The sequence below is a fragment of the Priapulus caudatus genome, unplaced genomic scaffold (genome assembly GCF_000485595.1).
Source record: "Priapulus caudatus unplaced genomic scaffold, Priapulus_caudatus-5.0.1 Scaffold298, whole genome shotgun sequence".
Lineage (NCBI taxonomy): Eukaryota > Metazoa > Priapulida > Priapulimorpha > Priapulimorphida > Priapulidae > Priapulus > Priapulus caudatus.
Window position 1 is genome coordinate 238,954 of NW_014577359.1, and position 13,442 is coordinate 252,395.

A 13,442-nucleotide genomic window follows, 5' to 3' on the forward strand; every position below is an offset into this window, starting at 1 on the left:
ATATATATATAGGCGATGAGCGATATGTTCATGTGTGAAAAGCGCAAATGAAATTTTATACATTGGCTTTTCGAGTTAGCATGTTTTCAAGTGGCATTGTGACGTTCATATGTCATGTATGTAAGGGGCAGGCTTTGCCATTGCTGTGTGATAGGCGTTGAAGAAAAGCGTAAAGGAAACAGATATTTTTCTTACATCGTTATTTCACTACGAAATCTCCTCACCCTGAGCTGTTTCTTGTCCAACTGGTCAGCCGATACATTTCTTATCAGTAGTGTATAATATAGATATCTATATTATCTATCCTATCTATCTATCTATCTATGTTATACATTCCTGTTCTGATTGCCACCTTCTCGCGTAGCTCTCCATCCGGCTTGGCACTGTGTTACAGAAGGCAGCCGCCACGACAAACAAGGTCGATCCGCTGTCAGCGACATATTATATCCAGGCCTTGCCTCTCGAGTGAAACTCGAATGTACATTTTACGTGTAATTGCTTACGAATGTATGGAAATTTACCACTTGTATGCGTCAAACCAAGACGTGACGTCAGTCTCAAGACTATATTGAGCTTCGTCTTCTATTAATACCAACCCCGGCCCCCTTATTGCACTATACTGCTGACTGTTCGCGAATCAAGTGGAAAAGGGGGTAAATTTTGTCTGCCGATTAAAGTCTAATCTTGATTTTTAAACTAAGCTAATGGGTAATATAGGTTGGTAATCTAATCGTGTGTGGTTGTCTGAAGCGGTTCTCTATACAGTGAAATTATACAGTGGCTATGGTCTTATAAGTTATAGGCACAAGTTCGTAAATCCATGACATCACAAAGCCGTCAAATCGAAGACAGGATAATACGTATAATACTTATAAGTAATATCATCATTTGATCAAATATATTAACGTATATAATATATATATATTCCAGTCGACATCTTTCCCACACGAGTTGGTCAGTGGAATAACTTGTCCTTGAATGGTGTGGGTTTGTGGGTGGGGTGGGGGCGATGGATGCTGCCATGCATCACGGGCGGCGGATGGATGCTTAGCTATGCGTATAGCAGAGCAGCAGCGCAGCATCCCCAAGCGATGCCGCTGATGGATAAATCTGCCATGTTTACATTCTTCCTGCTGTACCGTACCCCGTGGTTATTGCGATTCAAGGCTGCCAGGCTACGCTTGATGCAGTCGGCGTGGCGGCTGACCCGTTGCCATGGAAGCCTCGGCCGTTAAAACCCGAGTTCCGAGCTTTTTTTTGCATTCCAGCCACAGGCTTAGGCATTTGTTGTGATCCTGTCTGCAGCCTGTCGCTGTCACACCCAGCATCTACCATGTGTTACACTGTTGAACCTTCGGGTGGATGTTATTTTTCACATTGTCAACTGAAGCCATATTTCGATTCTAGCTACTTGGCAAATCTTCGCGTAACTATGCATCGTGATTGCGTTCGCATTCCAGTCGACATGTTTTCATCACGCTATAAGCAAGCTATTATTAACACAGGTGTTTCCATTAGTCCCCGAGCTACTCGCAAAGTGTTCAATACGCGAGCGAGCCGTGCAATCTTTTAAGAACGCAATATAGCGTTGCTGCTGACGTGTGAGCACTCATATTAGAATGTTTTCTTACACAGAGGAGGAAGCGCTATGTACAAGGTCCAGACGAAAGCAACCAGTACTCCAAATATGTCGAGCTATATATCGTCAATGACAAGAGAGAGGTATATATTATATCTGTTTGCTATCATGAACAGCATTTATTGTTCAATCTTGATTTGATAACAAACATGTAAATCTTATACTGTTGATGGCAAAACAGGCTGTAATCTGATATCAAATAAACTACGTCCATAAGATAGATACAGATGAATGTATATATATATATCAAGAGTACATAATAGAGACTATACTCTCTATTATGTACTCTTGATATATATATATATATATATATAGATGTGTATATATAAATATATGTATCAGGGCCGTAGCTAACCCATTTTGCCCACGCACGGGTTGTGTTTTAGACAGGTGACGGTAGACAATTGCCCCCCGCCCCCCGCTCCGCTAACTATGGGGCAACAACTATACCCCCAGTATATATGTATGAATCTCTAGCAACACCGATCTGTGATGCAATGCTTGTACAAATTTGCATTACGTAGAGCAGAAAATTTTATGAATGTTGCAATGCATGTGTTAGTAATTATGGGGAAGTTAATATGGCCAGTAATATGGCGTGCATTCTTAGAAAGGGATTCAATTTGTCGTTGGCATTTTAATTGCATCTAGTCTCACTACATGGATGATATAAATGGCATGATGATAGTGATTTATTAGCTTCATAAGTGAAGTAGATGCTGGTGGTTACTAGAAGGTTCCTGCAAATGCAATCGCATTGAATTGTGTTCTCATTATTTAGTGACGCAATGTTATTAGCCGTAGTAATTTGTCTATTCCTAGTACGCTATATTATCATATACCGGATGCCATTACCCATCTATTTATTTCCCACAGTTTGAATCCTGGGACAGAGATTTGAAAAAGGTCATCACACGGTCAAAAGAAATAGCGAATGTAGTCAATGCTGTAAGTATTTCCATGTTAATGTCGTCACGTATTCCACGGCTTATAACGTGAAGTAGTAACCTGACGTAAGTGAGTAACTCGGGCGTACAACAACAACTAGACTGCCATCCTGCCCTGCTGACCTACAGCATCCTGAAGCTGCTGGTAAACCATAACAGAATGACGATACAGCAGTGGGTTCAGCTTGGTTGCCACTGAGGTAGATGTATTCAGCTAATCAGCTCGCATCCTTCGTATGGCTTCAGCAAAACCTTAACCTACCTAACACGTTGTCGGTCATGCCCACAAACAAGCGTGTTCGCAACTCGTTTCCAGCTGCAACATCTGCTCCGGATCCAACTAGCCGGCCCCAACTCGCTTGCAAAATAATACCATAAGGACGCGCTTTGGTGCTTTATGCTGCTTTACACGTGTGCCAATCCAGCGAAGAGGTTGTGCTGTGTCTATAGCAGACAGACGCACAGGGCTGCTTCTGTGTGTTGGCAGTGCTATGCCGACTAGTGTCATTGACACATCCCAACAGTCCTCCTCGGTTGGGATGGTAACCACTCCACCCCACTGATGCTGCCTAGTTTAGCCTAGTAGCTTGTGGCATTGGGAAACCGAAGTGAGAGCGATGTATAGGAAATTGGAGGCGACGGTGTGAATGAGTTGCATGTGTGTGAAAAGCGTACATAGTTGCGCAGCCACACGGTGGCAACTTTATACGATAATTGATTTGGGTGGGGGGGGGTAGTCTTTGGAGAGGTATATGTAAGTTTGACCGGTGTGAAGGGCCTTGTGAGGAAAGATAACTACGTTGCTTCGCGTTAACCCAGAAAGTCTATAGCGCCTCACAGTCTCCCCTTTATTTTCCTCGTTCGCACACTGATGTGCAAAGCTGCTACAGTATGCTGCAAGCTCATGTTTCCCGAGCACTCCCTGCCCGTCTGATTTATTCAATGTGGATCATAACTCGGCGGATGAATTTGAACGACATATGCAATATTAATGTCATCTGCAGAACATCCTTTTTACTATAGCATTATTTGACTATGGCAGTGTCGCTGGCCTAATAATCCAGCGATGCGCGCACATATCCACTGTTGCTGTTGTTAGAAATGTCTGTATGCATACACATATGCCCTACTTTATATATATATATATATATATATATATATATGTATATATATATATATATATATATATATTATATACCATTATATACCATTATGCCAGTGTATACCCTATTGCCTATGCTCGGTACTATAGTAACAGTCTAGAAATGCAATAAACGTTAATTTGTTAGCTGCCACAAGTATGTAGGTCAGAGTCAGCACCTAATTCACACAAATGGTCACCTATATACTACTACATATATATATATATATATATATATTATGATATATTATAATTACAGGTTTACACATTTATTATTTATAACGGTTAAAAAACCTGTTTGCTGCTATGCGCAGGTGTGTGGTGGAAGGTGAAAACACAGCACAGTAAACTGTACCACATAATTGTGTCACTTTGAAGTAGTAGCAGTGTTGTTTATTGTAAAGCGAAATCCGTTTTTTGCAAGCATAATGAAATAGAAATGCGCTTTCAGTGGGTGCATGACACGTACTTCTATCCCACCAGATTCAGCTAAATACTAGTCATTGTCAACAGGTGCATTTAGCAGTAAGCATTATCCACAATTGATTAATTTTTACAGGGTTTGACCCTAACGCTAGTTCGTTAGTCTGTAACTAGTAAAAAATAAGAAGGACTAGTAAATGCCCCATAGCCGTTAGTCCTGCGGACTAGTTATTTTCCCCGTCCCTCCCCGTCCCAATTTCCCATCCTCCCATCGATTTTACTATAGCCTCCGGCGGCAGCTTCTCTCAACCAAGATCCAAAGAGCTATATATATAACTCATTGCCATCAAAAAGTTTCCCCTGTTAGACGCGCTAGTACAAGTAGACGCTAGCACGCTCTGCACGATAGACCCTATGACAGTACAAACATTGTTAAACAATGGGGGCCACGAACCAGTCTACTAATCGATCGTTTGACAGTAGCTGTTGACATAGAACAAACGGTCTGATTGTATAAATGACACAACTAATCAGATATACGCTTTTATAGCGAGGTATTTACATCGCAACCACATCGCATGAGTGTTTTGTTTTACTTGAACAGTTGAAGCAGTCGATACAAATAGATATCTAGACTATAGTAGTGATACAAGTAGTGAAGCATAGTAAACGTAAGTAACGTAAGTCGCAGGAGGAGAAATTAGATGGCCAGCGTGTCTATGATAAGACCAAAAGGATGCGTACGTTCCAGCCAGCGTGGAAATCGTCATACATATAAACGCTGATGGCCACACAGGTTGACATAAAGAATACAATCAAAGAACTAGAAACAAAGGTGGACCTCCTCCAAAACAATTCGGCATCTGCAACTGAAATCATCAGAGAACTCAAGGAACGCGAGAGACGCCAAACTTCACTGATGCTCTTTAATATCCCGGAGAGTGATGCAATGGTACCCGCAGACAAGGTCAGCCACAATACCATGGAGCTTAACAAATTCATCACAGATTATAATCTACAGGTTGAGGTTACAAACGTCAAACAAATAATTAGGGTCGGCCCGGTCGGGGCAAAAAACGAGGATGGGGTCTTTCGGCCCATGAAAGCGACCTTCGAGGAGAAGGGGGATCCCTCCACACTAATGCAGGCACTAAAGAAACTAGACATTTCAACAAAAAAGAAGTTGACGATTCACTTGGCCCCAGACCTCCCCCCAATGCAACGCGAAGAGGTAAAAATTCTAAGAGCTATGAGAACTCGACGACAGGCAGAATTGGAAAAAACCGGCATCAAAAATTTCAAGTGGATCATACTCAGAGATACCTTGAGAAAAGTGAGAATCCCCCAGGAAAATCAATAAGACCACACACTTACGAAAAAATTGCAAATTTGCAAATTGATAAAACTAGGCATAATAAAAAAATCAGGGATTGGAACGTTAGAACTTCACATGGCTTAAAGTATTTCTACAGCAACATTGATACGCTAGGTCTCCAACAAAAAATCTGAAATTCTTGCCATGGTTGATGTAACTTCTCCTGATATTATAGGTCTGACCGAAATAAATTCTAAAAATACAGATGACAACTCGTTAGCGCTCACTGAGCTAGTAATCCCAGGATACGAATGCCGGCCTGATAACATTGGTAACCCGGGCAGAGGTGTAGTCATGTGGACGAAATGCAGTCTGGACGTTACACAGATCGATGGTCCAATCAAGGTGCACGACAGCATCCTATGCGAAATCCGTCTCCACAAGAAGGTCAAGCTCTTGGTAGGCTGCGTATACCGCTCCCCTAACAGCAGCACCGAGCATAATGACAGTCTGTCAGCTAATCAAGTTAATCAAATTAAGTGGGCCTCTTTCCTAAACTACTCGCATATGGTCCTGGCTGGTGACTTCAATTTTCGAGAAATTTGTTGGAACTCTAACAGATGTAGAGCCAGTGAAAATCATCCAGCTTCGAAATTTTATAAGGTAATAAATGACCTGTACCTAACACAACATGTAGATCGAGCTACACACTACAGACCTGGTCAAACACCTACACAAATAGATCTAGTAATATCAAATGAACCCAACATGATTAATGACATCGACTTCTCTGCACCCATCGGTCGTAGTCACCATGCATCACTGCTCATTAACATCAACTGCTACGTTGAGTTTAACCGACAGTCGCCACGAAAAGTAATCAAATACCATAATGGAGATTACGATGGCTTCAGGCAGTTTGTACAACAACATGTGTGGAAATTTAACCCACAGAGCTCCCCACTCGCCGATATCTACTATGAACTTACCGAAGTATTAAACGAAGGTAGTATTAAATTCATTCCGACCATAACAGTGAAGGACGAATACAAGAAGAGAGCCGTGTGGAGGAGTAAAGAAACAGATATACTGTCCAAATCAAAAAATCGAGCCTTCAGACATCTCGTAAAAACTGGGGAAGGTGTAGAAGAATACTATAAACTACGCAACCAATCAAGTTCCGCTAATAGATCTGCCGAGAGGACCTTCGAGAAAAAAGTTGCGATGGAATACAAATCCAATCCTAAAAACTTCTTCAAACTGGCGAACAGCAAGATGAAAGCAAAAAATACAATACCGGAACTGAAAACTAAAGACAAAAATGCCATCACTGACCTAGAAATACTAGTTAGAAATACTCAGTTACTAAATTAATACTTCGGTAGCGTATTTACTATGGAGGATACTTCAAATATGCCAGTAATTAATCAACATGACAAGACAGCCCCCGATGTCCACATAGATGTTAACGATGTGGCCAAAAGACTAAAAGCACTAGATGCAAACAAATCACCAGGTCCAGATAACATCCATCCTCGCATCCTAAAGGAGCTAGCAGAGGTGATTGCCCCAGTGGTCACAGTAATATTTAAGAGATCACTCGAATCGGGCGAAGTCCCTCATATGTGGCATATGGCACACGTGACGCCAATATTTAAGAAAGGGAGCAAAAAGCTGCCAGAAAATTACAGGCCGGTGAGCCTGACCTGCATTCTATGCAAACTTTTGGAAGGGATGGTCGCCGAAGTCATCATTAATCATATGACTGCAGAGAACCTACTCGCAGCGGAGCAATACGGGTTCAGAAAAAGCCGATCATGCAGCTCTCAGATGATGGTTGTTCTGGAAGAATGGACTGACTCATTGGAGAAGAGAGAGCCCATAGATATAGTATACTTCGACTTTCAGAAAGCGTTTGACAAGGTGCCACACGGACACCTAACTAGTAAGTTATAATCCCTGGGGATCAGAGGTAACACACTTTGCTGGATTAAAAAATACCTTAGCAACAGAGAACAAAGAGTGGTGATTAATGGCGAGTTTTCCACACCAATTACAGTAACAAGTGGCGTGCCTCAAGGCAGTGCACTTGGCCCGGCATTATTCATTTTATTCATAAATGACCTTCCAGTTGGTATACACAACAAAATCCGCCTATTCGCTGACGACACGAAACTATATGGCAAAGTTAGTAGCGTAGAAGCGTGTCAAAACATTCAAGAAGACGTGGATATAGGTTAGAAGAATGGGCGTGTACATGGCAGAGGAAATTCCATCCAAAAAAATGTAAAGTACTCAGACTAGGAACAGGTCACGCTGACTTTAGCTATAAAATGAGAGGGGAAGCCAACACAGTGTCTGTTCTGGAATTCGTTGAGCAACAGCAGGATCTCGGTATTATCACGGACAAACGCCTCACCTTTGAAGACCATATAAATACGAAAGTGTGCGCAGCAAAGGGCATAGTCGGCATAATCATGCGCACCTTCCATTACATGTCAAAAGATATATTTAGATTACTGTTCAAATCCATGGTAAGACCCATAATTGAATACGGTAACACGGTATGGGCCCCATTATCAGACGAGATCGGTCTCACTAAGAAAATCGAGAGCGTACAACGAAATGCCACCAAACAAGTACCCGGGTTAACAAATCTGCCGTATGATGAAAGGCTACGCCTGTTAAAATTACCATCACTTTTATACAGAAGAAGACAGGGTGACATGATCGAGGTCTGGAAGCGATTACATGGAAAATACGACGACCAATACCCGTGGCTAAAACTAGATAGCAACACACAATGTCTTATCGTAGCAATGTTCCATGAAATGTTCGGCAATGTGCGGTGAAAAAAGTCGCCGAACATTTGTTCCGAACAATGTTTCTGAAAATCGGAAATGTTTGATATCTCGAACATTGTTCGTCGAATGTTCGTCAATGTGCGCTGAATGTCGAACAATTCTAGGAACATTTGTAAAGTAGTAACTAATAGCAGCACGATATGTGGTCACATGATTTTTGTGCCCAATCATGCGCCGATCACGTGAATCTTTACAACACAGCTACTAGACGGTGCCACGAGATTGTTCGCTGCAAAATGTTCGGCAATGTGCGCTCAGCAATTTTCCACCCGCACATTGCCAGACAAAAACATTTGTTCGGACGAACATTTGTTCGGGAAAATGTTCGGCAATGTGCGCCAGGCTTAAACGCACCAGAATAAATTGTTGTAGATGATATTGTTAGTCGATACTAAAGATGAAGGTCCTCTATAACTTTTCTATAGGTCTTTTATAACATTTATGCAGTTATTACACATTATACGTTTCAGCAATGTTGGAATCAATTCATTTGCAATGTCGAAATAAAACCGACCTTTTCTTGTAGAGCTATCACATTACACTTTGTATGTGTGATAAGTATGCAACTTGATGTGTACTGCCCCTTCCAATTTTTCTATCTCTGAAGTATTTGTTCCAATAAAATGCAAGCTATATAGCCAAAATTAACCCAGGACTATAATACAACAATGCACAATACTTTTGTTGATGTACACATAAACCTCAACATTTATTGCTTAACAAGAACTGTTACAGTACACTTTACTTGAACAGCTACGTGACTGAGGACTATTTCATGTATTGCTAGATGATGGTGCAGTACGATGGTAATGTATAAATGATACAGCAATAACAATGACTATTTTCAGTGTGAGCTAAGAATTTAAAGTTTATTTTTCATGCCAGCCCTGTTAGGATAGACACATAAATGACATTTTGAGATCTATATTATCAACATTATTAGTCCACTATATAGCCAGCAGCTGAAAGCAAGGATTTCACATTGTTCACGAAATAACGTTATTGACTAACCGTTTTATCTGAAGGAATAGACTAGAGTCTAGCGATTTACATGAAATGCTCAAGTAAATATTTCCAGTAACATTTTTGGTAACATCCCATGCAACTATACACAGCCAAGTGCCTAATTCATCCAGCAAACAACTGACATCATTGCCAAGAACACAAACATAGATTCATTCCAATATTAAACTCATCACGTTGGAATTATAACAATTGACACGAGGCTCATACTTAGGTGTTGTTTCTGTGAGATCGGCCCATGCATAGAATATCTTGCACCTTAAAATAAATTGTTGTTCTTACTAGGTGGTGAGGGCCAGAACAGAGTGTTGGATCTTTAGGTATATAAACATGGCTGTCCAAATACGTTGATGTTATTATCTATGTGCAACCTTCCAACTAACAACAACACATCAATACAGAATAGTACATGAAATTAGCAACATGCCAATGTTACCGAGCCTACGGATGCTTTGCAGATCTCATTTGTGCTGTTGTATGCAACTATACAGCATGCCCCCGATAACAATATCGTTTGTAACTGCTGGATAAACTTTTGAAATTATAACAGCCATTTGACGGAAAAGATGCACGAAACGTTTAACATGATTCTAACCAATCACGTTGCTGCCTGCGAATCACTGTTAGACAAGTGCTGCCCTCTAGTACTGGTGGTTGGCGATGAACAGAGACTGTCCGCCAGCAGCACTGGCTGCTCCGCCACCAAACTTGCCCATGGCTGCCTCACCGTTGGCCTGCAAGAAGCAACATAGCGTTAATAATTATTATAATATAAAGCGACATAGTATAAGCCGGGACACTCATCCTGTGATGTACCAACAGTCAGCACCGCATCGCTACCTTATTATACTTTATAACATATATACATATATTATATCGATCTATCTATATATATATATATATATATTTAAACTTCAACTCTCTATCGAGCGCAGTACGCATGAGAATTATCACGTTTACTCAGCACGCAAAACACACGAAAAAATAAATAAAAGAGAGAGAGCCGTCCGTCACCTTAGCGCGTGTCCTCAGCTGATTCTGTCCTGCCTTGATGTTCTCCGTCTTGCCGCCCCACGCGGCAAGCACGGACGCCTGAAGGGCGCGGCCGAAGCTGAAGGTCAACGTCCACGGCCTCTTGATTGGCACCTGGTTGATGGCGTTCAGGTTGGCCGTGGCTTCCTCCTCAGACTGTCCTCCGGAGAGGAAGGTGATTCCTGCGTGCGGGGAGGAGAGAAAGGTCGCTCGTTAGAAACGCTCGTTAAGCTTCGAGGACGGGTTAGCGTGAGAAACCGCAATGAATGCTCTGTAGCGACCTCGCGAGTGTTTCGCGACGCACACAGCGATTCCGAAACTCCAGCTCTGCTACCTTTGTTCCTTTCTATCGGATCAAGAAGAGTTGGCCGATCCAAGTCTGCTATGTACGCCAAAACACCAACCCTCGTGCGCGAGTACCTGGGACTGCCGGGGGCACGGTGCGAGACAGAGCCGTCACGGTTGCCATGCCGATCTCCACGGGCGTCGCCCTCATCGCGCATCCCATGCCGGGTGTGCACATGTTCGGCTTCAGCAGTGTTCCCTCCAGGTACACGTTGTGGTCGCTGAGGGCCTTGTAGCAGGCAGCCAGCACCTGAGAGGATCGAACGAGAAGTCGTTAATCAGCTGAGACGTCGTTATATAGTCAGCGAACGATGGGGCAAAATCTCATCTTCCAGATTAACATTACGGGAGCAAAACTAACGCTACTCGGTTCTACCGTTGACGCGCAACTTTAAAATTCCCCAACCAAATTCGCATCTAGAAGTAGTGGTCAATTTGACGCAAACATCGCCGTCGGTTATTGAGAAGCAAAATCTTACGCGCAAGCTCCAAGAGTAATGTTACAGGCACAACACTAAGGCTACTACTACGTTTTACTGTTGCCATGCGACATCTTTTCGGAATTTCTGATACTCAATAATGTCTAGAAATAACGGTTATTTAATTGGCGTGAAGCAACTTCCAACAATGTGAACTAGAAGAGCGTTACAGTTGAATCAGTTACCTTTAGTGTTACAGTAGGTACAGAAGTACATTAGTAGTTACCCTTACTGTTACAGGACAGAAGTGAATTACTAGTTACCCTTACTGTTACAGGACAGAAGTGAATTACTAGTTACCTTCTCGGTGACCTTCTGGCTTCTTCGAAGGTCGTGGTCTCCGTCGGGGAGGATCTCCGGCTCGACGATCGGAACGAGACCGTTCATCTGGCAGATGCTTGCATACCTGAAGGTAAGAGCAAGTTTCTCGCGGCTCAATATATATATAATTATGAGAACTAATCTATGTACCGTATCTAATTTTACCCTTTACTTAACGACGGATGTTTGCTTTATTGATTTATAAAAATTTAATGTGTTTGAAACTTAGACGTGAGTGAATTATCAACTTTTATATACAATATAATATATAATATATTTAATATATCATTTATATTTTATATATAATATATGAAAGCCATCCTGTTTGGAAACGCGATCAGATCACAGAGCGCTTCGTTTAACGCCGCTTTGGTTAAAGTCGCGACTTTCAGGAACCTAACGACGACGTTGACGGCGGTAACTGGTGTACTGGACGGTCGGACACGATGGCGGAAGCTGCCGCCCGCGCGTCGGCGACGGATCGCCTACCTGGCGAGTACGTTGGCGTTCTCAAGGATGGAGAGTGGAGACGGGGTGTTGTGCCCGATCTTCAGTACACAGCGCCACTTGGCAAAGTCGCAGCCGTCCTTCTTGTACTGAGCGCACCTCTCTGACAGTCCGTCGAGTCCTGGGGGGGAAGAACACACACTCAGCGTTCTCCGAGCATGACAACGTTAAACTACCCGCCCACAGACGCATGCACGCACACGTACGCACGCACGCACGCACGCACGCACGCACGAGAAGTAGTCGTACGGGGATGAGGAGAATCAGTGGCAGTGAGGGCTCGCTGCGTGGACCCCTGCTTTACGCGAAATTTCAGTTGAATGTTGTCTGATTAATACAAAGCTTGGTGCGAGATACAGCACATGTCTTTAAATGCCTATACGCACTCACGCTCTGACTACAAACACACAAATCATACCCTCTCTGCTATATATTATCTCATCGTATGACATATGGCTGATGGCACATAGCGGCAATTTAAGAATAGAGGCATATAGATAGTTTTAGATGTGTAATGTGTGGGGTTAAGCTATAACACAAACTACATGTGGCTAGTGTGCAGCGTGAAACTAAACCCTGTGAAAACTAACGGTGTGTGTGCGGTTGCACCCTGGTTGTCTATTAGTAGCTGTTTACGTGTCCAGCAGTCCGGAGATAGATCGTTGCTTTTAGCCAGCTGGTATGGTGTAAAATTAGCATGTGTGTGAGCTGGTATTAGATGATTTCGCGGAATGACATTAGCGTTGCTACATTATATATTATCTCATCGTATGCCCCGGCATTTTTAAGTAACGCACCTACACACCGTAGCAAGTACTCGCTGTATTTAACAAAACATTAGACAGGAACCACGTCATTACAAAGCGAGGCACAATAACAAAAGTCACGCACAGCCAACACCCTCTGACATTTAAAATAAATCAATATACGACCAAACACAGTTGGGGAAAAGCCGCTCGTGTGCTTGGGCAGGAGAGATGATGGTATGTGCTTGCAGGCTAGTGTGCTTGGGGAAGAGAGATGATGGTATGTGCTTGCAGGCTCACATACCATCATCTCTCCCCACCAAGCACACTAGCCTGCAAGCACATACTTGCAGGCTAGTGTGCTTGGGGAAGAGAGATGATGGTATGTGCTTGCAGGCTAGTGTGCTTGGGGAGGAGGAGAGATGATGGTATGTGCTTGCAGGTCAGTGTGCTTGGTGAGGAGGAGAGATGATGGTATGTGCTTGCAGGCCAGTGTGCTTGGTGGGGAGAGATGATGGTATGTGCTTGCAGGCTAGTGTGCTTGGTGGGGAGAGATGATGGTATGTGCTTGCAGGCCAGTGTGCTTGGTGGGGAGAGATGATGGTATGTGCTTGCAGGTCAGTGTGCTTGGTGAGGAGAGATGATGGTATGCAGGGCCCT

The 13,442-nt window shown here is 42.9% G+C and overlaps 2 protein-coding genes across 2 annotated transcripts in view; one reads left to right on the forward strand and one right to left on the reverse strand.

The window, feature by feature from the left end:
• Nucleotides 1-13,442, forward strand: part of LOC106808704 (disintegrin and metalloproteinase domain-containing protein 12-like) — a 102,891-nt gene that overhangs the window by 76,877 nt on the left and 12,572 nt on the right. The window contains exons 8-9 of the mRNA XM_014811533.1: nt 1,636-1,722; nt 2,516-2,587. Coding sequence (XP_014667019.1) covers nt 1,636-1,722; nt 2,516-2,587 — 159 coding nt within the window. The remainder of the gene's footprint in view (nt 1-1,635; nt 1,723-2,515; nt 2,588-13,442) is intronic.
• Nucleotides 9,018-12,157, reverse strand: LOC106808718 (fructose-bisphosphate aldolase-like; the record flags this gene model as incomplete). Its single annotated transcript, XM_014811547.1, is given in 5 exon segments — nt 9,018-10,086; nt 10,367-10,566; nt 10,805-10,979; nt 11,509-11,614; nt 12,019-12,157. Coding segments are annotated over 5 exon segments (713 nt in total), but the record flags the coding sequence as incomplete, so codon positions are not given.